The 26,989-nt window shown below is 40.1% G+C and overlaps 2 protein-coding genes across 5 annotated transcripts; one reads left to right on the top strand and one right to left on the bottom strand.

Moving 5' to 3' along the window:
* Positions 1-458: 458 nt before the first annotated feature.
* Positions 459-11,844, bottom strand: LOC110984954 (regulator of microtubule dynamics protein 1-like). Its single transcript, XM_022245618.2, has 8 exons — positions 11,546-11,844; positions 10,221-10,395; positions 9,721-9,832; positions 8,282-8,418; positions 7,265-7,342; positions 6,331-6,483; positions 5,096-5,176; positions 459-4,440 (listed from the first exon to the last, which is right to left on the bottom strand). Exons 1-8 carry the CDS (start codon positions 11,842-11,844, stop codon positions 4,390-4,392), a joined length of 1,086 nt encoding a protein of 361 aa, XP_022101310.1. The 3' UTR covers positions 459-4,389.
* On the top strand, positions 11,771-26,816 carry LOC110984955 (GTP cyclohydrolase 1 feedback regulatory protein-like). Of its 4 annotated transcripts, none has more exons than XM_087143257.1 (3): positions 11,771-11,906; positions 14,837-14,931; positions 21,768-24,586. In XM_087143257.1, the coding sequence occupies exons 1-3, from the start codon at positions 11,877-11,879 to the stop codon at positions 21,910-21,912; spliced, it is 270 nt and encodes an 89-aa protein (XP_086999383.1). In that variant the 5' UTR covers positions 11,771-11,876; the 3' UTR covers positions 21,913-24,586. The 4 variants fall into 4 exon arrangements, with proteins under 4 accessions (XP_086999383.1, XP_022101312.1, XP_022101313.1 ...); XM_022245620.2 differs by lacking the exon at positions 21,768-24,586 and adding an exon at positions 17,819-21,165; XM_022245621.2 differs by lacking the exon at positions 11,771-11,906 and adding an exon at positions 12,004-12,169 and having other exon boundaries at positions 21,768-26,816.
* The last annotated feature ends 173 nt before the right edge of the window (positions 26,817-26,989 follow it).

The raw sequence follows: 26,989 nt of genomic DNA, 5'->3' as shown, positions 1-26,989 counted from the left end.
AATGGCACAGTCTACGTTCAGAATTCGTATCTTGGCGTGAACAGAAAAAAAAGATGTGGATGCTTCCATATTTGACCAGGACCATCATGAATTGGACACTCTGTATGTTGGATGGAAGTGGATGCAGAAGTGTGGACAGGTGCATGCATAACCAACCAGATCGCAACATCTTTGACCAAGAACAATTACAGGGATAAGATTGGAGGAAAATACCACATCCACAAAATAATTACCAGAGGTTTTGAGGGTCCCACGGCAACATAGGGTCTGTGATATTTCATCTGGTCCATTTCTTGTTTACTATATCAGATTTTACACGTAGAAACACCTTGGTGGTTATCTCACGATTTTTTAGAATCTGATAAAAAAAAATCCTGAAATCAGGAAAAATTCTGAGAAATCTCTCCCCTGTAATTAAGGGAAGGGCATCTGATGAAATGATGGAACATAAGACGAAATGCCATCTGTCTGAAATAACGTAGAATTTTAATCAAAAGTACATCGAAGAATAATTTCATTTAAATACAATTCCAAATTTATCAACATTTTTATACACTTCATAAAGCATTCAGAACAGCGTGTTCCCATACTGAACTAACACCAACCTTCCCCCCCAAAAAAACTTGCAATTGAATATTGAAAAATTCAGTTCGCAATGACTCCACTGAAAGACTGAGATTTTTAGAGAGATGTGGTCAATGTTGGCAATATGACTTGTACATGTATTTGTTAGAGCATTAAAATAGACAACTTTTAGGCAGTCTTGATGAATGCAATTATTAAATTGCAGCACTTACATAAATAAGATTATGATGAATAGTTGAAAAGTACCATGGCCATGGAGGCATTAAATTTGTACAATTTTAACATTTGGCTAAAGTTTTAGCAGAAAATATGCTCTCTCTAATTTGCATAGGTTTTTTTCTCCCCAGAGCAAACTGCAAGCAAAGCTAGTAGTTATATTGGCATTTTCACTGAATGAAAGAGAGTTTCTAGTATATTCATAATTTTCTCTGAATACTTTTGAAAAATAAAAAATACACACAAGTTCATGTACATGTACACCTACTGCTTCTGTAGTTTCCAATACTGGTATTACAAATGTTTCAATGTGTAGTTGAAATAACGGGCAAGGAAGCTTAGTGTGCAACGTGTTGGCACACACTGTTAGGCTACTCCTAACACAGCTCTTGTTATCTTACTTTGGGACCACAGCATTAAACATCCTTTGGCAACTGACTTTTTAATTAGCATACACAAGTTATAACACTATTAGAGCAACAGCGACATTGTTAACTTAAAGCCACTGTTCCAATCGTGGTTTTCAGAGGGAGAATTAGCACAGGCCATGAACATGCCATTTTCGTTCAGTTCAGTCAGCTGAATTTAGAGTTTGAAAATGCACACTTGCTGGCCATGGTCCAAATCGGGGTACAGTGATTGATGTGCTACATTATACTACATAATCAATGATAATTGTTTGTCAAGCTGGACTGCATTTACCCCAGGTATGGCAAAGCCTTATCAGGTGTTTGTAGAGAGACAGATCCAGATTATTTAAAGAGCCGTTTTATGCATATCCTTGTCCTGCAAGCATGACCAGTGTGTCTCAACATGGATCCTGAACCACATGTTTATGTGTACATTTACTTTTCCATTCTCAATCTGAAAAATGAGCAGTGAAGTGCACATACAGGCACAAGCGAAACCCACGGACTGGTTGATAGTTTACTTCCAAATCTAGATGCATTCGTGCACACTCAAGATACTTTCACCTCAAGACTCTCTGAAGGAGTTGACCTCAGTCAAGTGTTCGTACAAATGACCCATTTATTGATTATCATTACATGTATTATATAAACCTTGGTAATTATGTTATTAAGGACATGGGAATCTCACTACTATGGTGATGGAAGACTGCAGTGCAAACCATGGTATAACGGAGGAGGATTGAAGTTTTTTCCAGTCATTACACATGATATACATTTGCTCATGCAAATACCAATACAGAGACTTATTAGAGGCTCAATCCACCAAAATGAGTCATCGGTTGCCAGATCCCTTTGGGCACTACCTTGTATTGGGAAGAGCAAACTCAGCCCTTTGTTTTGGTCCATCACTCAGTTTGGCATCTTGATACAAATGGACATGATGTGGGTGAAAACTGATGCGGGTTCCTGCTGATTTACACGGTACGAGATCACTCCAAAGTAGCCCTGGCGACCTCTGTCTCATTTTCACAGAGCAAGTCACATCGTGAAGTCGCATTTTCATGGTATTGATTTCAGTTGAAGATTTCACCAGCTGCGAAGCGCACTGTATCAAATGTATCACTTAGGAATTGTTCATTGAATACTTTAAGTGTCTTTTTTTAATCATTAAACTACATTTACAAATTGCAAAAGTACAAATACTGTCATTTACAAATGTACACAAACGTCCGCACGTGCAGACTTTCATCTAGAGCCTCATGCATGTACATGTATCATACAGCACAAATATTTACAATGGTCTTAACAATTTGGTAAAACAGTTCGTTTTGGCGCAGACTATGTAAGCGGAATAACTGTGGCTATCCGTGTATTGGCATGATACAGGATATTCAATGCAGACTGCTACGTGCCTCTGAAACAAGTCGTTTCATTGGTCCAGCATGGTCACGTGTCGAGTGTTTAATATTTAATGCGATATTTATTGCTGTGGTGCTCTACATCAGATATGCTGTGCAGTAGCAGTTTCCCAACCTTCTATTTCTGTAAGGAAAGCCGACACTAATCAAAGCTTGCAGGGTGCTGATTCATTCATGGAGGGATAAGTCACAGCTTTGATCTTTTTGCCATTCTCTGGCATACCGATATACAAATCAAACTTGTTGACTGCTGTGATGTGAGTTAATATTTAAACGGGCTCACTCACGCAGTGAGTGGAAAAGGACTTTCAGCACCGACAAAAAAAATTTGGAATAGGGGAGTTTCCAATGAGATGCCCCAACAAGACATCACCTCACTGGAAATTCAGAGAATAGCATAGTTGAAGCCTTCCTCGTCGTGTCTGTAATTCTTCCTGCGGGGTGCTATTAGTATGAAAAGTCAGTGACCTAATCCACCGCACACTGATGGGCTTCTGCCTAGTGTAAAATGTACACCTCTGCAAAAAAATCGTTTTCCTTAGCCACTTTTCTTTACCGCTCACTTTTGTTAATGACCCCTTAAAATATAAACATACTTGATGCCCCTCAACCACATCAGGATTCTATCAACACGTCAGAGCATATTAAATTACAAGTCTGAAACATAATCTAGTGTCTTTGGATAACATACATTGCACGATATTACATTCAATCTTTAGAGAAGAGACCAACAGAAGGTATTGTGTTTGACTGGCAAAATGCTGAACTTAATACCTAGTTTTTTTAAAAAGTCAATATGAAAAGGCTTTTTAATTTCTGAATCATAATCGGAAGAAATCTACAGCACAGGCAACAGAATGAAATAATGGAGTCCTCTTCTACTCACCATCAAATACTGTACTTGACCCTATCTGATATTGCTGATGATACAGTGATAAAATATGACGTAGACAAGTAACATCATTTATTTACAAATTTTTCACTAAAAAACCAATGGGATATCTTTTCATCATAAAACAAAGACAGACTTCTGCAAAAAGAACACAAACACATACATACTTCAGTTTTGTATTTTTGGCAAATTTCTCAGACATTAAAAAGTGTCTTTTACCTTACCCATGAAAAAAACTTTTCAACATAAAAAAAACATGAAATCAGGACTACAATTGTTTTCTTCAACTGTATAAATAACATTGTCGCCAGGTCCCTAGTTTTGCCACTTGCTGTCAAGTCTCATTGGTTTTCACATTAAGTGGCGAAACAAAGGACCTGGCGACTATGGGTTCTGAGCTGGATCAAGAGAGGGCGCAAGTTTCCTAGCAATGGAGGCTCCTTTGGTAGAAACTGCGCATCACCGGTTCACTGATGACTATGAAACACAAGTGTTGCAGTCTCATCGCTACCAACAAAATGAACACCCCCGACTACCATGGCTCTTTTCAACCCATGAGGAGTGCCTCTGCTCAGAGCGGATACGGTCACGGATGTTAGGTTGGACACCATGCCTCCAAACCAAGTTGATAAAAGGAATTCTACCTGAACATCTGCTTCCTCGACCCAACTCTAACCAAATATAGATATTGCCCACACAAACTGCAGACATTAGTGTTGCTGTCCAAGTGATTACCATTTATCTTACGTTGATGGGCAACTGAAGTTTTGGTACTCATCAGGGAGTCAGACTGACATTACTGGAACCGATTGTGATTTCATCGCTCGTCATTTTCTACTGGGTAATGCTGTAGTTTCTTGTCTCTCTTTTACGTGTACTTCCTAAGGTAGAGTTGAGCCTCTTCTTTGGATTTCAGTTCCTGGAAAGGAAGAAGTTTGCACAGACATAAAGCTCACAATGGTAAATAAAAAATAATCCTTATGAATGAAAAGCCCATGTGGCCTAGCTTCGTACTAAGCCAGCACTAACAGAACGTTACACTAGTTTCTTCAATCCAAGGTAATTCCTCTCTGTTCGATGGTCTCATCTAAAAGAATCTATTACATGCTTTTGCCACAGTGCATGATGGGAAAAAGGCAATGTCCCTAAATAGACACTGCTGAACGATACTGGTTTTGCACTGGCAACAGCTAACAGACAGTTTTTGCATCTTTTGGTAAAGAATGATTAAAGGCCGATTTTTGGGCATTTTTCTCTAATTTACAAGATTTCTGATTTGTGTAATGCCACTCATTAACAATGACGGATAATGAACTGCGGGATAATGTGTGCACATAGGAATGCAATGAGCAAGTTGGGTGTTCCAAGGCCATTCAGAAACAGCAATATGTGTGCACGGGCTCTTTATCAGTGCGGCCATACACTGTGCTTTGATCTCCCAGGACCTTGCCTTTTTGAAGGATAGAACTAGCTCATTGCAGAGTTCACGTGTAAGTCGCATGACTGAACCAAAGCACTTGGTGACACATTATGTGCTTTGAATCCCCAATACTGTTAGCAGGCAAGCCACTTACGTCAGCTGAGCTCCCAGGAATACGTATTGCTTTCTGGAACCACTCCACGGCATTCTTGGTGTCTCGCTTCTGAAGGTAACACTGTGTCACACAAAGGATAGATGAACAAGAGAAAATGACGTGTCTCCCTGAAAGCAAGGCTCTGTCCAAAAACACAGTTTCGGCTCCTTATCTCATCAGAATTCACCTTTATCAGTTTATTTGCAACAAAGACGTGGTCCTAGCCTGAAAACACAAGGTTGGGACCAGGTCTATTATCTGATTTCTGGCAGGCTTGGCGCACAACCCACGGGGTGTTGCAATGCCTGGCCACAAGGTCACCCGGAGAGCACCTGGGTCACCAGGAGGCATGAATTCATTTGCTACGCCTGCAAATAAAACACAAGCATATGGAAGCCAGTGGCTTCATCCCCTATTTGCCATATGGGCGATAGGCACAATCAGGGCTCTCTGGGGCACGGTAGGCACAGTCTTCAGTGAAACTGTAAATTGTACACAAAGGCTATCTAATTTCAGACAAGCAATGAATGCTTCACATTCCAGCAGTCGATTTCACGAAACAAACTTTGAACAAAGCCTTGCGCCACAAATCTGTGTTATAGCTGCGCAATATACTTACATTCGATTCACAAAAGGTTACTTAGCTGTGCCATGTTTTAATATTTAATTTTTGGATGAAGAGAATAATGGCTTTTAGTATGGCTGTTACTTTCCAATATCACAACAGTCATCAAACATCATTGCATTACCTCCGCCCACCATTTAGAAAAAGTTTCTGGCTTTCTCTTCGTCGAAAAAAAATCTTGCAGTTCTCTCACAGCCAAACAGGTTTTTCATTACTCTCGAAAACAAAGTTGTAGATTACTCAATATAAGCCTAGTTAAGTTCAACTATGATGAGGCTTAACTGAACACGAAGAGCTAGTCGTATCATTCACTTCAGCTTTGTTTGGTGCAATTTAACCACCTAAAATGACTGCGTAAGTTATGCCATCATTTTTTGCATAAGTCACAGACTTAAACAGTGCGTAAAATTCACAATATTGCTCTTAATTTGCTTCAGTAAAATGTGGCATAAGTGACGTAATGCCATTGCGTAAACTTTTTTGAAATCGGCTGCTGCAATGAAAAGAATAATTTCCTTCCGTGACAGATTGCATGTTCCATTCTACTCAGCTTGGCCTCGTGTTATATGGCACCTCATCATGATATCATTGTTAGAAATGCACTCCCCACCTTTCCCACATAGAGTGCATTTGTGCTGAAGAATTCGGGCTGTAATTCCTCTGCCTTCAGAAAGTTTTCCAGGGCCTCGTCTATCGTTCCTGATGGTGGTTCACCGTAGATGGCTGCAGCTGCTTTTCTCAAAATCCAACTCATCGTGGCAATCTTGGGTTGCGGGGAGGCAAATCAAGCATCGATCAATGTAAAGGGACCGGATTGCTACAATCTACTTTTTCCTGTCACCAGAAATGTTTAAGTGACTCCTGACTCAGTTGACAATCAGGGGTGAGATAACAGGAAGAAAAGAAGTCAAAGAAACATGTGTGCGAAATTAGGATTTGATTTTAAACAATAGTCAGGCAAAACATGCCAGTATGATCAAGTTCTTTCTGCCGTTACCAGCCTTTGATAACATGCCTAGGCCACATGATAACATTTTCACACGGAGTGACTGTCATAATTGGACTGAATATAAATTGAATTATTGGTTCATTTGAAACTGGACTTGTAGCCAAAGGTTAAATTGAGCCAATTTTTACAATAAATTGAAATTATAAATGATTTTTTTTTAAATTACATTGAACGAAATATAAAAATTACAGTACCGGACACAAGAAACTTATCAGTAAAATTCACCGAAATTACGCAGAGAACCTGGCATGACAAATGGAAAGAGCCAAAGCAGCCCAAACAAAATTAATCCTAAAACATGTTAACAAGCAGCCCCCACTTAAAACTCTGATAAAATTCACTCTATTAAAATAGTTGAGCACAGTTTGTATGTAATATGGAGAGAAACAACAAGAGATAAATCTAAGTAACAATACCACCAGGATTCTGCTTTTAGGACTTATACCTTTTTCATTTCCTAGGGACCCCTGTTATGGTGTCTTTTAAGACTAGCCTACATACGCCTCTGGTACCTTTTACATGACTATCCTCTCACCTCATAAATGTACCTGCCGTAATAGTTGTACAGATAGGGATCTCCAGGACGCAACTCTAATGCCTTCAACATATGTTCCTACGTGAAGAAAGATCAAAGCATTACATTTGGGCGAAGCAACTGTTCAGGTCAAGCCATGCTGAAAGATGTATGCAAACTTACTTTACATGCTAAAAGGAAATATCGGTGCTGGGGTTTGAAGTAGTCTGAATCATCACACTACATCATTCTAAATTCTGGCATTTTGCAGGATCACACATCAATTGTGATATCCACTTGCGACTGTATTACTACATAGTCAACGTTTTGGTATACAGGTAAACTGATTGAGCAAATATTGAAAAATTCTGACATGTACTTAGTGATTTCAAATTTCACATGCTCAAGTCCTTGACATCATTGGTAGGAAACAAGATTTTTTTCCTCCATGAGCAATTTTCAGAAGCATCCCTTCAGTGGTGAATGGGGCAGGTCCAATTAATCATTCATTTTTTTGTTTACCCAAAACATCCAGGGTAGTTTGGCTAGAAACCCTGCCAAACAAGATCAAAATGGTCAACTCTCCCCAAATGCCACGCGACCGTGAAGTCTGTGGGACCAGCTCCTACTGTCTCAGTATGAGCAATTTGTTCGGCTGCTATTGATTGCCCGATGCAGCTAAATGCACCAGACGTTTACATCTTATTTGACTTTGCTGCATCTGCCAGTGCTACGTGTAAGGTTTAGGGGAACTGAAAGTGCCAATACTTTTAAAACGGTGCTGCAGCACATTGCTTGGGAGGGGGAAAGTTTTTCTATGGATAAAAAAACCAAATCGTATTAAATCAGGAAAAATCACCACTTTGTTGTCCTCGATTTAAAATCCAGATAAGCTACCGACTCACTGCGTTGATGTCAAGATGACAGATCATTTGACCCCAAGCCACACAATAACTAGATGTACCATTTCTACGGCTCCAACATCAGGTCATGCACAACACTTAAGTATCAAATGTACGGCAGCGACAGGTTCAATACCTTGAAGTCATATCCCAGTTTGATCTTCTCTTGGTTGGAGACGTAATCTGTGGCTAGACCGATCAGGAGGCTGTACCACTTGTGAGCGTCGGCATTAGTCTCGTCAATGGAAATAGCAGTGAATGCGTAGTCTTTACCTGAAATGGAAATATAATCCATAGAAAAAGACATTTAGTCACATAAAGTGAAGATGGAGTGGTAAAAACAGAATAAGAAAGAATGGAAATGGAGAGTAACGAACAAGTGAGGTCTAAATTGAAGTGTGTATACTCCAGTTGAAACCCTAACCCATCAACCTGTTAAATGTATGATGTACTATCGGGTATGTATGTTTCTGCACTTCTTTTTGGCTTGATGTGGTTCATGTTACCAATGGAGGAGACGAAAACAAGCAAAAGCCTGATATCAGTCGGAGGGGTGGACAAGGGAAATGTCTGATCATTCAAATATCTTGGTCACAAGCTTTCAGATGACCCGAAAACGCCCCAGTATATCAACCAGCAGATTGGTTCCACATGGTCAACATGGGTAGATTGAGAGCGTCATGACAGATCACGAGATCAATTTGTGTGTTAAGGCGACTCCGGATCCTGGAGGCGATGGTTGGAAGCCAGCTCATCTACACCATTCAAACCGACCACCTGAGAGCAGTCGAATGGGATAGACTCGATAGCCTGTGGGTCAATTTCTGCAGGAAGCTTGTCAAAGGTGGACCCTACAAGAAGGTCGATGAGGATGGCGAGGAGAGGTTCACTTACAAGTACAATGCCAACAAGATCCTGAAAATCTGCAAAACAACACATATCAGTGAGTCCTGCCTCAAACAACACATCAAATACATTGCACATACATGTACATGTGGTGCATACGCCCAACTCCAGTGAGCAAAACAGTGGCTCTTTACCTCATCCGAGCACAAGTTTGCAGGAGACCTGTGGAAGTCTCTGGCACATGATGTTGGCATGGATAAAATGCACATTCTGCGTATGCTCTTCAAGAAAGAGGAGCTCCATGCGTGGCTCAGAAGCCGCGAATCTCAATGGTCTAATAAACAACTGAGGAGACAAAACCCCATGATGATTATGATGTAGCAAAAAGCTGGCTTGAAGTGTGTGCCAGGCACGAACTAGCAATAACTAGGTTCAAGACCAGGCTTAGCATGAGCCCTCAAACCAACAAACACAAAGAATTGACTGGGAATATGGAGGTATTTGTCAATGCCATAATGGTTAATTATTTAAAATTTAAACATTTTGCATTTCAAGAGTTTCAAATTCAGGTTTGAGACATACAACGTGTACATGTATGTACATATAAGTCTTGAGGCTGAGTTTAGTTTGGACTTCAAGCCGGGACTCAAGTCAAGCCACTTTGCTTCAAGTAAGAAAATCTGGGAGAAAATAGTTGACAGTGTGGGGAAAATTCCTAGGGTGGCTTACCTTCAAATATCAGCTTCTTTTTGCTGGTGTCATCACCATTCTTTGTAGCTACATCTGATGCCAATAAGTGCGCTTTGGCCAGCCGCCACATGAAGTGGACATTGTGAGTATACTGCAAACAAATGCCATAACCTCTTGCTTAGAAATATGAAATAAAGCCTCTGATTACATCTGGCTCTAGTGACACTGGCAGATCCCCAGGGATGGGGGGCAGAAAAGGGAGGGCACGGCTCCACTCCCAAAAGGACTCAAAGTTACATGTACCTTAAAGACGTTTGAAATTTGTTGGTCCCTGAAAACATTTTGAATAGTTAGTTTGATTTGGGTAGTTCTGTCCTGTAGAGATCAATTTAAAAATGTCTACATCAGGTATGAAGACCCTGACATACTAAGCAGACTTATCTAAGCATCATAGCACTTTTATCGCTCAGTAGGAAATGGTGAAAGCATAGGTGAAAGCACAGAGTGGATGACACTGGGTTTGGGAGAAGCGCACGCACCTGTAACCTTCTGGCCAGTAATCTGCTGAGTGCAGTTTCTTGTTCCTCGTCTGTGCCCAGGAATAACTTGTCAATCTCCCTCAGGAATGCCACTAGCTCCAGGTTGGTTTCCCCTTCAAATTCCACGGACTCCTCAGCATCCTTGTACAGTAGAGCTTCAGGAGGTGTGGTGAACCTACATGTACATGTAGTACACAATACAGTGACACACTGTTATACATGGACACACGCATATGTATATGTACATACATGTACAATACATATAGAGGGATTGCAAGACTGCCATGTTGCAGGCCAGTTTACTGACTTTACTTTTCACAACAATCTCTTAAGATATACATGTATGCCGGATGCACAAAAAAGAAAGGTAACTAATTAAAATGTACATGTACACTTACAGAACTGTACTGGGAGTAGAATAGGTTCAAGCCTTCTGGACCTTATAATAACTGATATCTTTTTACTCCAGTAGGAATCAAGCTAATTTTTGAACAGGTTGATTGATTTGTCCTCTACCACTTGGTCTGGGAGACTGTTCTGCTCAATAACCCCAGTCTGACTATTATCAGCTCCATAGTCAGGTGGTTTGACATGTCTCATATACTAATAAAGATCTTCTTGCAATTCAAACCCTTTTTAACTGGCTGGCTTGCCATGCTTGTACAATTTGTAGCTGTGACCTCTCATTCAATTAAGGTTTCTTGTGAAAAATCTCCAGTACCTTCCAGACCATGCAGGATTTTAAACACCTCTATTTAAATACTTCTAATGCAAGTATCAGTAGGCCTACTGTACTAGATTGAGTTCTGACCAAAGATCGTATAGCGCCGAAGGTACAAGATGGATTACTCTGCCCAAAGGGTGTAATTACCATTGGCGCCATTTGAGCAAGCGATACGCCAGCGTAGTTTACGGTAATGCTTACGCGCAGGCTCACCAGGTGCACGTGCCTGCCACCTTTGCACGCGCCTGCGCCTTTGCATTAATGTGCATTACGCAGTCGTATCGCTTGCTCAAAAGGCGGACATGCAATTACAACGTTTTATGTCCATCTTGCGCCGCTTCGAGGTGCTATACGATCTTTGGTTCTGACCTCTTCAGCATGTCAAGGTACTGCTGATGGCAAGATCACAGACACGTGACAGATGGCATTTGACTGACCGGCATGGTAGCCATGGTAAATAATGTTGTGAAACAGAACTGCTGGCACGGCCGGTCATCACAGCATGCTCAGGCCATGCACATGATGCAGGCAGGCCATGCCTGGTCTGGATGATCTGTTTATTTTTTTTTTTCTAATTAATTTGACTAATTTCATCATTTACCCTTCGTAGGCTTCTTCAAAGAAATCATCATCCTCGTCCCCACTGCTGGCGTGTACTGAGATGAAGCCTGAGTTGGTCCTCTTGAGCGTTCCCCCCTGCGCCTTAAGGGTCTCTCGTACTTCCCGCCACTCTCTCTGGAGCCCCGCTATGGCCTCCGCCAGCTTGTCCAATCTCGCACCCACAGACGTCAGGGTGGTTTGTGAGCGAAGCCGGTAGGACATAACGGCTCCACTAACGCCCACTGCAATACCCACCCCAAGAGCGGGCAAGATCTCTTTGAAATGCAGATTGGAAAACATAGTTTCTGAAAGAAAACAGGAAGCTGAGTACTATGCTGATACTACCTGTCAAAACATCACAGGTACATGTACATGTACGGTCGACACACGGGACGTCTTGTAGCACAATGTACTAATATCATCGGCGATAGTCAGGTTCCCTTTTTGGTTACGCATTTGTTGTTTATAGGCTGATGAATAGGTTACAAACCACTGAATTGTATCGTGCCATCTCGTCACAAGCATGCAGTCAGCGCAGAGGGCCTTTGGAGTTTCGTTTACCTAATTCATGTCAATGAACTGACTAGCCATGCCGTACGTGTTTGTGAGCACCCAAATAAGGCTTGTAAGTTTGTTACATGTATGTTTTACGATTAGCCTACCATGCCTAAAGAACTAGAAGTACAATGCAGAGATTAGTGGCAGTAGTACTAGACAGGCAGTTTTTTTCACACACGTAGCGTCCGAAGAGGTACCGTGGGGGAGGTGTGCATGTAACTGTACATGTACGTGTATACATTCATGTCGGTTGTACATGTACGTCCATGTATGATGTAGTACCTGCATGGAGGTACCTGCTTGATTCCTACAACTGGACCATCCAGTTGTTTGAAAAAAAAACCCACAATGCCCTTTGAGCATGTTGGGAAGGAGTTCCATGATATTCGGACGCCACTTTACACCATACATGTAGATGTACCATGTGTACACAAATCCTGTGAGACTGGTCTGAAAATTGTAAGTGTTTTCTCAGTAAAAAACTTTGTATCTTCCCTCCAAAATTGATCTTTTCTGGACGTGATTTGCTTTCTGATGGCTATTAACCCTCCTATGTAAAGACACACTCTTGACACTGTTGTCCTACATCTACATGTATCAGTCATAACCAGTCAAATATCCCATATGTGTCTGTGTACGTACATCGAAGTCTAGCTTCCCGCCCTTTTGCTTAGTGTCTTGTTTCCTTTTCGATATTTCAGTCTTTAGCTCAATTACAAATACGGTACCCTGCCACCCTGTACTGTTGTATGATCCACCTCCTAGCTGGCTACGAGGGCAAGATGTCCCACTGTTTTCATGGAGATTTCCACCTTGTAGGCCTTCTCACATAACCAGGGATTTCAGGGTTATATTTTCAAGTAGCGGGTAGTTTGGAAATATTCCAGGCAGTCCCTAACGTGCTCTTCCGTGTTGGTGCGGTTCTTTCCGAACTCACCACCATGTTCACCCCTGCAGCCTGGGTTTGAATCCCAGTTCACATGTGGATTGGGTAATTTTACCCAAAATATTCCTCAGGAAGTTTCCCAGCACCACCGACACTGTAACTTCTTCCCATTGTCTCCTTGAGCTCCGTGTACGGTGCCTATCACTTTTGAGGAATCCTTGGTTTGGCCTACCAGTAATACTTCATAATTGTAATAAAAATGTTGAAACAATTGATACCCTGGAAAGAATTCCTCCTTGCATACAGCGCTACAAACACATTCCCTGCAGTCACCTAGCCATCTGAAAGCAATAAAATGTCCTAAAGAATCCAATTTAGCAATGACAGTATGAATTTTTCAGACCAGTTGCATCTAGGGTTTATGCACAGGGTGTTAAGCGGGGTCTGTTTATGGAATTTGAGAGTGTACATGTACGTATCAATAAATGGTACCACTCCTGTCCATCCTTACCTGCTTACCGGGCATACATGTACATGTACCAGGACACAGTCTGGAAGGCCAGTACCATTACCATGAGCAGTGCACAGCTTATCATGTCTGTTATACGGTACACTGTCCACAAGGAGTGACCAAACGGCCAGTTGGCCCATTCAGAAAATGTACGGTGCTTGCCCTCATTTTCATTTTTTGTGCCAAGAATTGGAATATGAGAAAATGGTACCAAAAAAAAAGTGTTACATTTTCTTTTTTTAATAAAAATTGAAGCAAGAAATGGCCCCGTGGTTGTGCAGTTTCGTCAGAAAGGTGTAAAATGGTTAAGGACACAATTGCCTGTAACCCTGTTTCAGAATTGAAATATTGAAAGCAAAAGGGCCTTCATTTTGTGGGGTTTTTTTGGTGCTAGATGAAACACATATAGTGAAAGGGCATTGCAACCAGAACTTAATTGGTCTGCTGTTACTGTAAGCAGATTAGCATGGTTTGTACATCTACCAGCTACATGTAGCAGCGGGTAGTAGCAGCTGGCCAGGCTTGAGCAGATGCAGACTGTAGAACACATGTACAGGTACATGGACATGTACAAGCAGGTGTGGGCTTTTTTACTTACTCCTAATTGCCACCATCATCCACTTGGCCTTCACCCAATTCACCCTCAGCCACTTCATCCTGATTACCAACATAGCAATAACTCATCTTACATCTTCATTTCCACTCCGCCCATTTGCCTTTTTTTTATGCAGGTCTTACTGTAATTTGTTTTATTGCCTGAACCAATTTACATACTGTACCTGTACGTGACAGAAAGCAGAATTGTTCCTTTGGCTAATGGTCAACTCTGAAAATGAAATATAGTATGCATATATACCAGTACCAGTGCAAAGCCTTTCTGGACCTACATGTACTAGTAACAGCTGCGATGCTGATAAAATATTTTAAACAAGAGAAACTAACCACCGCTGAAGTAGCTTTAATGTTTCTTTAATCTTGTTACCACTTGGTTTGCTATTAAAGAAACATGCTTGTTTAAGTTTGCGTTGTTATTTAAGAAAAGGTTAAAAGCCAGTCGGGGCTCCATCTAAACCCATAATAATACAACTAACTTTTGCTTCAAAATACAGAAATTTTGAAAGTTATGTATAAAAAAAATGTTTCTAGTGGGAAGGGATTATTTTTGTTTACACGTAGTTTGATATTTTTGTGTTGCTTTTGATTACAGTATTTAGCGGATACTGGCGCATTATAGAAATGTCCATTTTTATTTGTTTTTTACATTTGCCCTTGATGCACATACATACACGTATGCACTGTTTAACTGCCACTTCGTTCCAATCCTTGTTTGCTGTCAGGAATGTGGTCCCACCATTTGTGGAGATGAGCAGTCGGATCCGGAGCTGATGCACTACCTGGGGGCTACACTCACCAAACAGTTTGGGAACAACTTGTAAGTGTACATGCACAGTGCACATACCGGTATGCTGGCATTAACTTGGATGATGTTCTTTGACACGTTTATAAATTATGCAATGTGCTTCCCAAGAACAAGAGGTGGAAGACATGATTTGGTGCAGCAACCTGTATGCATAATATTTGCATTTATAATTTATGTACATCCATAGTCTTGATAACGATGTACGAGTACGGTAGACCCCCAGTGCAGCATTTATCAAAATTTTATGATCAGAGAATGCTACAATAAGGCAGCACAATAATGAATGACTGGGCACACGTAAACATAACTGTGCATGTACATGTACAGTACATACATGTAATATGCGAACCATTCAACGTAATCCTCAAATTAAAAGTGAATTAATTTGAGTAGGCCTACCAGTAAGCAAATACCAGTACATGAATAGTATCTGCAGCAGCAAAAGACAAAGTGCTGCTGGAAATAAAGAAAAACCAGTTCTTCTACATGTACATGTACGTACATATACAGATGAATTACATACGCATGTACATGTATGTGTACAGGTTCGTGTAGGTGTGTGCGCGGGTACAAAGCTGAAAAAAAAATGATTACAAACGAGGCATTATACATGTACATGTATCTATGTAAAGAGGAAATTGTGTACATGTCCATGCCTGCAGGGTATCACACCTGTAACCTATGTACACTGTACTTCACACGTGCGCATGTACGAGCACTAGTACTTGTATGCATGCATTTACATGTAGGTACCGGTCTGCATGTCTGTACAGTTTATAATTTACTGTTGCCCAATATTGACACCGATCTACAGTGTACATGTTTTTAGGTACCTGTATTGTGTCATTGAATGCGCTCTCCTACCAACTTTCACACCTGAGAAATTAGGACATTTGCTCATACCCTCTGCTCTAGGGGTGCTGTGAAGAGCAAATGTCTACATTCGGTGCGGGATGTCTAACTTTTGTGAAGGAAGCACAGGCGTGACAAAGTGCTGTTCTGTACCTTAAATGCACGCTTGTACACTACAAGTACATGTATGCGCAGTGTTGCCAAATGGCATCCCGCGAGGGCTTGAAGAAGTTACATAATGCCTCTTGAAGAAATGAGACGTTGCGCCAGTGCCCTTGGATATGAGTGAATGAGCAACCTTACAAACAGGATGAAATACGATACAAGCAACTTGAGGTAAACACTTGAGGCATATTTGCATATTCATGAGCAAAACTGTGATGTCATTCCAGGGAAGAAGCCTCAATGTGGAACCGCACCGATCTCTGGGGGAAAAAACAAAGACAAATTTAGACTTTTGGATATTTTGCCATTTTAACTTTTCCTTTTCTTTATTGATTCATTAAGTTCATTGCAGTAAGCCAACGTGCAACCCATCATCAAAAATGTTTCCAGTGAACAAATTTGAGATTCACAATTTGAACAGAAAAAAACAATTCTGCAGGGTCTACCCTTATTGGCATCACAGCAACGTGCTCCCTTTGTTATCTGGAAAGGCATGGGCACTTATAAATAGTTAAAAATACTTTCCAATGCACCTACATGTAACCCCCCAAAGGATGTGACATTGTTTTTAAAGATTGAAGGAAAGTATAAAATGCACAAATATTTGTATGAAGCAGTTAAAAAGTACCACACTGTGGCTCCCCTCCACGTGTGGACTTGTAGCAGAAACTGTGCTCCAATAATATGGTCTGACCAGATCACCAGAGCCCTAAACGCTCATACACAGGCCTAAGCAAGTACTGTACATCAAGTTGATATACCGTATGGGTAATTCCAAAAAACGAGGGGTCCAATAGTGTGACATTTTGTGCCACTGTTGCATCTGACCTTTGTTTATTTGACATGGTAATATCAGCAGAATTAATTTCAAAGTATTATTATTTGTTTGGCAGGTACCGGTAATTTGCATTAATCCATCACTCCTGGAAATTAGAAAATGTATTCTGAACTTACAAAATCGTGTGTCAGATGTGACAGGGACACAAAAAATGGACCCGTAATTTCTGAAATTACCCTTATCTTCTTTTTAAACTGTACATTAATGGATTGTCTTTCAAGAGCTTACATGTAGTTTTGTCGTTGTTTGCTGTAAGTTACCTGTAAGTAGGGCTGGTTCATGAACAGGAATTACATCTACAGTACATGTACATCTACATGTATGTACTTGCACATATACTGTACCATACTGGTACATGTGCATACATGTACATGTATGTGTTGTTGTGTTTTTACCCTATTTCAGTACTTAAACAGCTGTTTGTAATGCATGATTTCACATGTACACGTAATAAAACACTTAAAACATTGTCAGGTACATACATTATAAATGTACATTGTACATAATGTACATGTACCAGTAAGTTGCTAAATTCTGATTCAGTACAATTTTTTTTCTTCAAAAAAAGGCAACTACTGTAGACAGCCAATCTTGCATTTGCATCATTGCACGCTTCCCAAGAGGCCATTCAAAATTATTAATGTTGCCAAATTTAGATTTTTGTGCAAAAAGTGGGTGGATCTTGTGAAATGATTGAATATCAAGTTTTCAGTAAAAAAAAAAAGAAAGAAAAACTCATTATACTTTTTACTGTTGTTTTTCCTTGTGCCTTTGTGAACAATGTAATGGTACATGTACTTGTATGGGTACATGAATTGTGAAGGTTGACCACTGCCACCATTACCTGTGGTTGTATTGAATTGCAAATCAATTTTTACCATTGGAAATTTTGGGGAGGGTTAGGTCCGCAGAATCTGAACAGAAATTTAAAGTTTAAGAATGTTTAATTTGGGAGTGGCCCTTAAATAACTGTACATGTATACAAATTAACATATGTTTCACATTTTCATGGTCAGTTCTATGGTTTCTCTGTCACACCCACAGCCATGAATACTGTACCACAGACAAGCCCCGAATGGTCCTGAACAAGCTGGAGAGGCGGGGCTACAAGGTCATCAGCCAATCAGGAACTGGGCAGACCATGGTCTGGACTCTGCATAAGCCGTTGCCATTGGACAATGGACCATCCCAGGATGAGGGGTCAACATAAGGTCAATGATGTGCCATCATGCTTACTGCATCATTAACATTCCTGAGGATCTTACAGTTACCGGTATACACATTTGTTGGGCACATAGTTTTCTCCAAAGTTTATATGAATGTGTGTATATTCCTCATGTAAACATGTACAGTACTTCATATGTTTTCCATCCTGTTAGACTGGTATAGACCTTACATGTACATGTATGTGTAGCAGGCATCTTTGAATAAAAGTCCTCACCGTACTGCTGTACAGGTCCGGGCAAACCTTCCATGATACACTTGTACATTATTTGAATGACATAAAGATACCTCCAAGATGTACGTTTTGCTGCTGTTTTGGCTTGCTGTGCAGATGATGTTTACCTGTAATTTTGAGTGCATTAGTAAAGCAATTAAATAATGTATTTTATAATATATACATGCACATCATTGTTATAAAGAGGTTATCACCTTCATCATGGTGCGTCCATTTTTGTCTTGCCTCTGAGATGAGAAAAGTATTACAACTTTACATACATGTATATTTCAGAGGTAGAAAAACAGGATGGCTGCCCCCTGAGAAGGCTCTATAGTTCAAAGAAAACTTCCTGTATATCCCTTAATAAAAACAACTCAGAATACACTATTTTGTCTTCCAGAGGAATAGTTTTTAATTTATACTGTGGGCAAATATTAAAATTCCTGCCTACTGAATGATTTGTACAGTTTTAGGAATTGCTCATTGATCAGTTGGAGGTGAGGAACTAGTCTAAGGACTAGTTTGATCATGGCTTGATTTCCATGAGTCACTGAAACTTTCACTGTTGAAGTACTTTCTTGTGGTAATTATACACACCTGTATACATACCTAACAGAGATGTGATGGTGGTTACATGTACATGAATGTGGGTCACGTGCAGTAGTAATACTTTCCAGGGATCTGAGTAAGTATTATTTCATGAAGGACTCATTTTGCAGTCACAAATGGTACATTGTATGTCAAAGTCCTCTTTTGTTTCTTCTTATACATCAGTCTTGGTGTTTGGTGTACCATTCGATGTTGGGTAATGCTGAAACAAACATGAGCTTTTTCATTTGAAAATTAGTTTTGGGAGCTATGCCTGAAAAGCATAAACAGAACAATGAAAGGCCATTCTGTGGGGCATGGTGGAAATCAACCCACTTCAACTGCACTTTTCATTTGAGCTTTGTATAAATTCAAAGATTACAGATGCTGTTTTTCATCCAATATATATAAGCCAGTATTCTAAAGGGGTACTTGTCCCCATCTGACAGTGGGTGGGTGTGTCCTCTTACTTGCAGACAGCACTAGCTAGGGATGGGCTTTTCAGGGGATAATCATGTACACTTATCACTTTTGCCTCATCCCCTCACTGCCTGACAAAAGTGTTTGGTGCTGTAGTTCAGAGCCTCATATGACCATTCACAAGATCAAACACAAGACCAGATAGAAGACTAGTCACATGACCAGGCACAAGTCCATGTTATAAAATAGGGTAAACAGTTACCAAGGAATATGATTTTGTTGCAGTTCATTTGAATGGCTTGTGACTTGCATTCAGAATGGAGGTTCTGTGTTGATCTTGTGAGGGTCTTGTGGGGTCCTATGGTGGTCTTAAGAGATCTCAAGTAAAGCACTGGAATTTACCTGTATCCCAGCATTTAGTCACATTTTTGAAGCCCCAGGGTGGGGAGGTTTGTCACACAAACCTTAATCACTGGCACATTGGATACAAAGCAGTGAGTTTTAGCCCCACCCCTGTCTGCCAGCTAAAAGATTGACACTTTGCCCCAAGGGTTGAGATATCAACTTCACAAGTGTCAATCCCATGTCTTGGGTACCATGTAGATAATATCAACATCCAGTGTATTTTAGTTTTGTATTAAAGCACGAGTCATCTTTACAGCATTACTGGCTAGTTTTTATCTTTTCTTGGTTTTTTTTTGGCAAGTTTTCCTCATCCTTAACTTTCTTCCTGTTTTGTTCTTTGTTTCATATAGCATTATTCAGTATATTTTTCAGTGCATAACACTTCAGAATATCTTTATAACCTTCATTCTTGACTGGACTTTGGAAAGCACACATTTGTAAATGATACAGTGAAGACTACTGTGCTCCCTTATTTTAATGTAAAATGAAGAAAAGATACCTTTTTGTGCAAAAGTCGGTGCCTAAACAGCACAGCTACATGTATACCATAACATTTTCCACACTGATTTTTGTGTAAATGGTGTCATTGGTACTGGTACATGTAGCTAGATTTTCAGCATTATTTGTAACTTGTACATGGCTGAATGTTAACCCCCCTGAGTCACATCACCAGTAGAACATACATGTACATACATGTAATGCAGGTGCCTGTAAATTACATGTATATGTACCACATGTACATGTGAGAAACCTTAAGGCCTAACGCTTCTCTTTCCAGAAGAAAGTTGCCTTTGCTACTATACTTGCATTTATGTTTTGGTCCATTCTGTGCCCATGATTGATGCTGGTCATCATAGTATTTTGGCCTACTAAGAGAAATGCAATGCATGACATAATACATACATGTACATGTACATGTAAGCCAGATGGATACATGTTTCCCTCGCCCACACACAATATTTGTATGTATTTTGTACACCAGGCTTTGTCTGAAGGTTTGTGGGAAAAGAAAGTTAGGGTTTAAGTGGTAAATATACGGTGTACAATGGTATACATGTTTTGTTTTGCATTCATAGGAAACAGAAATATTAACAGAATCATGCTTTGAAACAGTTAAAGCAGCCTTCATTCTTGACAAAATTTCACTTGGTGTACATGTACATTATGTGGAGCAAACAGTGTTATTTTGTATTGTTGAAGATACAGTACATGCATAATTTGCAGACCTACCAACAAGCCGTACTCCTTCCTGAGGTCAGGCATTACTGCACAAGAGATTAAAAATTGAAATGAACTGAAGGCTCATTTAAATACCTTCAGGAAGGAGTACGCCTTGGTTGGCAGGTCTGAATTTGTATTCACATGTATACTCTGTGGGCATCAGTACCGCTGATGTGCACACACTTATTATGTTCACGCTTAAATGTATTCTGCACTTTATACATTCTGTGTGTGTATTTTGAGAAAGTACTGTGTATTAAATTGGATAGATATTTTGAGACAATAAAGTCCTTGTTTGGGCCTAATTTGTGAAGAAGATCAGCACTATAGAGTACTGAAGTTAATGTGCCACGTGCACAATGACACATGTGGGTAGCAGGCATTAGTGTAAGAACCATTCATTTGCATGACACATTCTGATTCAAATGGTGTCATGCTTCAGTGCTCTATGGTCTGCGTAAATGTCTGTGTGTCCACAGCAGAATGTTCCCCCCCTCCCCCGTGACTGTGATAGGACTGTGGGAATAAATACGGTATGCAGAAAGCACATTCCGGTGTACATGTATAGACAGATCCCACCACATGGCCTTATTTAAAAGGAGTCTAACTTTTGAATCTAACTTTTCAGTGAAGGAAATCCAGTTGTGAAACAGAGCGATTCAGAAAGTTATACAAATTTTAAGACAAAAATTGTGTGTAACGGGCCACAATTTATTACCTATATGGATAATCCATTTAAAGGCATTTGAGAAACTTTTTTAGTGGGCACTCTTTCCTCAGCAACACAAAAAGGTGAAACTTTTTTCACCCATGATTGTATGAAACCAATGGTCCAGGTGTGATTGTAGATAGGACGGATATCAAACCTACATGTACCAGCCTATGTCTCCCATGTATTTTCGTGTCTGTTTAATACAGCAAAGAATGGAGGACGGACCTGCTACCCAGGGTGGTCCTGGACAGGTTGGAGGCGAAAGGTTACAGGGTCATTTCTGCGACAGGTATGGGCCAAACTATGGTGTGGACCATGCACAAGAAGCAAGTGGAACTGAATACAAGATGAGTTTGGCAAGCTTCATGTACCTTACCTTTTAAATTCAATAACGTACATGTATGGTACGTACATGGGACATCATCAGTACTGACCACATGCAAACGATTTGTTTTTTCAAGACTTCAGGATGCCAGCATGTTGTACATGTACAAACCTACATGTATGTACATGATGTGAAGTCATGTGACTGGCTAGCAGGTGTGCACATTGTTGTGGAAGCACATGTCACAACGTGAAATTTCTCAGTGGATTGTAGTCAGTGCCCATTATAATGAGTGCCACATATTGTCTAATGCAACAAAACTGTGTAAAGAAGTAGACATTGAATCCAGAAACATTCAACTTCCATGTAAATAGTAATGGCAAATGACCTTTGTGCCTTTTTGAGTCATACTTTTTTAATATAAATTTAAACTCAACTTTACCTGTATTTGAAGTTGTTAGCCCAGACAATGTTAACTTTGGAAGTATAATTGTAAGTTCCCAATCTTGCTAATAATATGACTCAACTTTATGGGGAAAACTCATTTCAGTTGGTAAGCTTCGCAGCTGTCAAAGTATGTATGCATCAAAACTAGCATAGTGATATTTTTGGCTTCTTTTGACATGAACAAAATGTCCCTCTTTGTAGAGTTACAAGAACATAATTACACCTTGTTCTAACATTTTGCTGCTCTTGATGCAAAGCATTGTAACCACGGGGGTATAGAACCAGTGTTGCTCTGTGCCGTTGGCATGTCAGCACTTGAACCCAGGGGGGCAAAATGAACGAGTGCTTTTAGTGACTCTTCATTTTGATTGTTCATACATGTATTGCAAACCCTCCTCCCCCCCTTTAAACGAACATTAAGTCCCTGGCCTTATTTATGAGTTGGCGCCTTCAACTTCTGTGGTTGTGGTGATACAATAAGGAGTACAGTACCCAGTCTTTGACTGGGTTAAAGGGTTAAGTGCAACAATGGAATCTGTGTCCGTTTGCATTCAGATGGTCACTGCCTTGTGACTGTTAGTGGTACATATGCTGTAAGAAACAAGTGAGATGTCAAACGGTGCAAAATGACATGCGGGTTCAGTCGCACGTCACTATTTTCTGTTGAATTCTCCGAATTACATGCAGGGTTCCCAGGAAAAAAGTGGATACTTTCTTTTTTTGTGATGTGCACGGGTATGATCTCTCAAATGCATTTGTCACATTTCAAGCAGAGAAGTTTTGTATGTGACTTGTGGTACAGATCCAGCCCTCCAATTGTACATGTACATATATGTATATGCATACCTGTAGACTGGACAGTGCAGACAGAAAACACCTACACCTATTAAAAGAAACTGGATTTAACACCAGCTGGTGGGTATGGCATATACATGTATTCATTTGCATTATCTACAGGCATGCAACTTGGACTTTGACAAAAATGAGGAAATTCCAATTGTTGCGAGGATTTGTACAGTGTTTTTCAATTTCCAATGGCACGAGTGTGAAGTGATAAACAAGGAAATCAGCTGATCTGAGGGAAATTCGCATGCCTGATTTTAGAGAAATTCAATATTTCCCAAAATACATGTAGCACCTACCGTGAATGGAAGTGCTTTCCATTATCGGGGAAATATTTCTTGGCTGTCCAGGAAGTCATTTCTCTCCCAATTCACCAAACACCATAGCAATTTTTGTCATGTTCATCTCACCTAGGTGTGACCCCTTCAACCCAAACTTTATATATCCACACAAAAGATAACTTCAATATACCCAGGTGTTTGGGACGAATGCAAATGTAAGGGGGAGTGAGGGTGGGCTTCCCCCTACCAGTGAAGGTGTATTCCCCTCCCCTTCCTCAAGTACAGTGCCCCATTTGAAACTTTGAAATGCACACAACCTGCAGTGTGTATAAGTGTTGCAATTCCTCTTTCCTTCTCCTCCCCCTAAAGTGTGTGCGACCACACCCCTCCTGTGTACCATTGCCTGTGTACACCTTGATTCCCTTGCCAGTTACCCCTGTAAATTCTCAAAATTACCAAGGTACACAAACAGGACACTTTTTCTTCTGTTTTTTTCCTCTCTCAAATGTAATTGTCAAAGGGAATTGACTTTGATACAAGCACAAGATAATATTAAAAGTAACGGCGAACAGGCCGTATCTTCCTATCAATAGTGCCAAAATCTGCCAAAACCTGCCAGCAATGGCTTAAGAATTGGATAAAAAATTATCAAGCAATTCCATGTACATCTTTATCTTCACATTTGAGTTACATGTAAAGGGCCATGCAATATATTTTTGGGGGCTGTGTTCTTTGTAACGGCTCCTTTGTGGTTAGTATTTTAGCCTTGTTTTCAATTTCCATTTTGCCATTAGAAAACTGATTCTTTAATATGCGAATATAATTGTGTATTCATGAGAAGTGTGATGGCATTCCAGAGAGAAACCTCACGGTTATAGCTGAGAGTATTTCTGCACTAAAATTTGTCAGAATCGTTGGAAGGTCTTGTTGCCTTAAAAGTTCCTTTCTTTTGTGATCTATTGTTCTTCAGGTACATAACGGTAGGCTGGTATTGAGTTTTCCCACAAAATATTTGCAGGGAGAAAAGTTGAGGTTCATAATTTGAACAGCTGACAGCGCCCTCATTTGCCAAGAAAAGCTTGAAAAATGTAAAGGATGTTTATCAAATGTACTGTTTCTAATAGAGTGCTGTTTCTGCTACATGAAGAGTTTGTTTTTAGAATGTGATCAGTGCCATTGTATCACTTTTCATTATCCCACCCTCCTGGATGCCCATATTCCATTTCAGACAATTAAGACAGCAAAAATGAAGTCTTGGTACATGTACGCTCATTATATTGTCATTATTCTTTAATGTTTTATCATCATGGAAAAAACTTTGTATTTTTCAAATACATGTACATGTATCACATTTTGAAAATAATCTCTCCACATCTTGGTACTAAATACCTCAAACTAAAGTCATTTGCAAACGATTAGGACCACCCATACAAAATGCAATAGCTTGAAGGAAAACCAAACTTAAACCAATCAATCATGTCAACTTATGTTTATTTTCAATGTGTAACCTTAAGTATCTTGGTTACACAGCTACATGTATTTGACTACATTTCCATAATTGGAAATGTTAACAGTCTAATATGTAGTGCGCCCTCCTTTATTTCAGATTACTTAGACTGGCTTTTTTTTACCCATGCTGCCTTACAGACAAAATGTCATACAAGACCTGCCTTTGCCAAAAATTTCATTCAAATGGGTATTTAGCACTACACTGATATTATGCACCACTCTAAGAACATGTCAAGTAGGCCTAGTGACAGAAATACCACTAAAATTCCAGGTGGTCTTAAACATTTGCAAATGACTGTACAGTAATGTCCAAAAGATTTGGCTTGGGCTCTATCCACTTCCTGTAGCTGCATGGTCCTACAAGCCATAGCCAGAACTTTTGGACACAGTCTAGTCAAGGCAATGTAATGGGAGACTTTTTGAGACAGGTGGTGGGGGCAAATATACAACTACTGGTCCCATGTGACTGGTCCACTGTTGTTTACATCATTTTGAGCATTCAGCACGCACACATTAGCTCAATAAGCCTTTTGCGAGTTAAGCAGTCCATTCCAGAGATGGTGGTCGCTATGCAAAAGCTTGCCTCGAATCATGAGGTATAGCAACAGTGTCTTTAGTCTGAGGAATTCAAATCGTCTTGTTTATGTGCAATCAGATAACTCAGTGCACCAGATTTTATTCAAATTTAACTCGCAAATGGCTCAATTGCGACGCAACCAACAGTGGACTGGTCACATGGGACCGGTATATATGTTCTCTTCCATCAAGTGTCTCAAACAGACTCTCATTTTGTGTACCCAGTACTGACAGCAGTGTACAGTGACTGACTGACCACTGCTTTTGTTTGCCACCAGTTTTTTTGCAAATTGCAAATACATGTATTTTAAATGGAAATTAACCTGCAAATTGTAATGCTTCTTTCCCTTCCACTTTTGCCATCAGGGCCCAATTTCGAAAAATTGGCGCCTACCGTAGCAGAAAATTCTGTGCTTACCGCGAATGTATTTCCAGGTAAGCAAGGAATTTGGGCTTGTGCGTGCATGTGTACATCTCGTAACTAAGGATTCTGTGTTTAAAAGGTGAGCAAAGAATTTTTCTGCTGGCGAGGTAAGTGCAGAATGGAGATCATAAGCGCGGAATACAGCGCCATGAAATTGGGCCCTGATGACCATGTTAAATTAATGACTCGCAGCTGACATAGATCATTGAAGCCACCAGCAGCCATCTTACTGTGCCAAATACAAAGGGAATACAAAAGCGTGCTCGTCATTGTTAAAAGACTTGTTCATGGTACCGGTAACAAGTTACAATAGAATGCGTGCCTGTGATCACCTTTGTACATGTATTTGGCACGGTCAGATGGCTGCTGGGGCTTCAGTTGGTATGAGAGCATTGAGAGTCCAGATTTTTTATGACATCCATTGTTCCTACCTCATTAACACATGCGCATGAGATCAGCCCTATCAGTGTGACCATATGCCGAATCACCTGCACTGAACACGTTCAAGCTGGTATGATGTTGGATCCCATACATGACCTTACTGGTTCCTTTTCAGAATACCAATTTGGCTCATTATGATCCATAAAATCCAGGATGCTGCAGCATCCATAGTTACAATAGAGTGCATAGTAGCCTTCTCCCAAAACCTCAGTGGTTTTGTACACACAGCTTGCACATTCTGTAGATGTGGGAAAGTTTTATTACAGGCACTTTTTGAACATAAAATTTGAGATTCGAATCAATAAATTAAGTACTGTGCTACAGAAAAGTTCATCAAACTTTGATTACGTTGTTTCTTATCAGTATAATTCCTTTCCTCAATTTGTACCTCAAAGAAAAATGTCCTACATGTACTTACAGTACGAGATACTTTTCTTTAATAAATTGCATGCAGTAATCAGTACATGTTGTGTGCACATTTCTTCTTGTTTTGTAAACATTCAGAAGATATGTGACCCACTCTATAAAAATGACTCTTAAGTCGCCAGAGTCAATTATTGAGTTCTCATTTGTACTAGAAAG

The sequence above is a fragment of the Acanthaster planci genome, linkage group LG01 (genome assembly GCF_054643075.1).
Source record: "Acanthaster planci isolate LZ-2023a linkage group LG01, COTS_SCS, whole genome shotgun sequence".
Lineage (NCBI taxonomy): Eukaryota > Metazoa > Echinodermata > Asteroidea > Valvatida > Acanthasteridae > Acanthaster > Acanthaster planci.
Note: the sequence above shows the minus strand (reverse complement) of the source record. Positions and strands in the feature narration are given on the sequence as shown.

Coding starts and splice junctions, on each gene's coding strand:
- LOC110984954 (XM_022245618.2), bottom strand. CDS start 11,844: ATGTTTTCCAATCTGCATTTCAAAGAGATCTTGCCCGCTCTTGGGGTG. Junction 10,396..11,545: donor TTTGAAGAAGCCTACGAAGG/GTAAATGATGAA, acceptor ATGTACATGTAG/GTTCACCACACCTCCTGAAG. Junction 8,419..9,720: donor AAAGAAGCTGATATTTGAAG/GTAAGCCACCCT, acceptor TTTCCATTTCAG/GTAAAGACTACGCATTCACT.
- LOC110984955 (XM_022245619.2), top strand. CDS start 12,134: ATGCCGTACGTGTTTGTGAGCACCCAAATAAGGCTT. Junction 12,170..14,836: donor TGAGCACCCAAATAAGGCTT/GTAAGTTTGTTA, acceptor GTTTGCTGTCAG/GAATGTGGTCCCACCATTTG. Junction 14,932..17,818: donor AAACAGTTTGGGAACAACTT/GTAAGTGTACAT, acceptor TCACACCCACAG/CCATGAATACTGTACCACAG.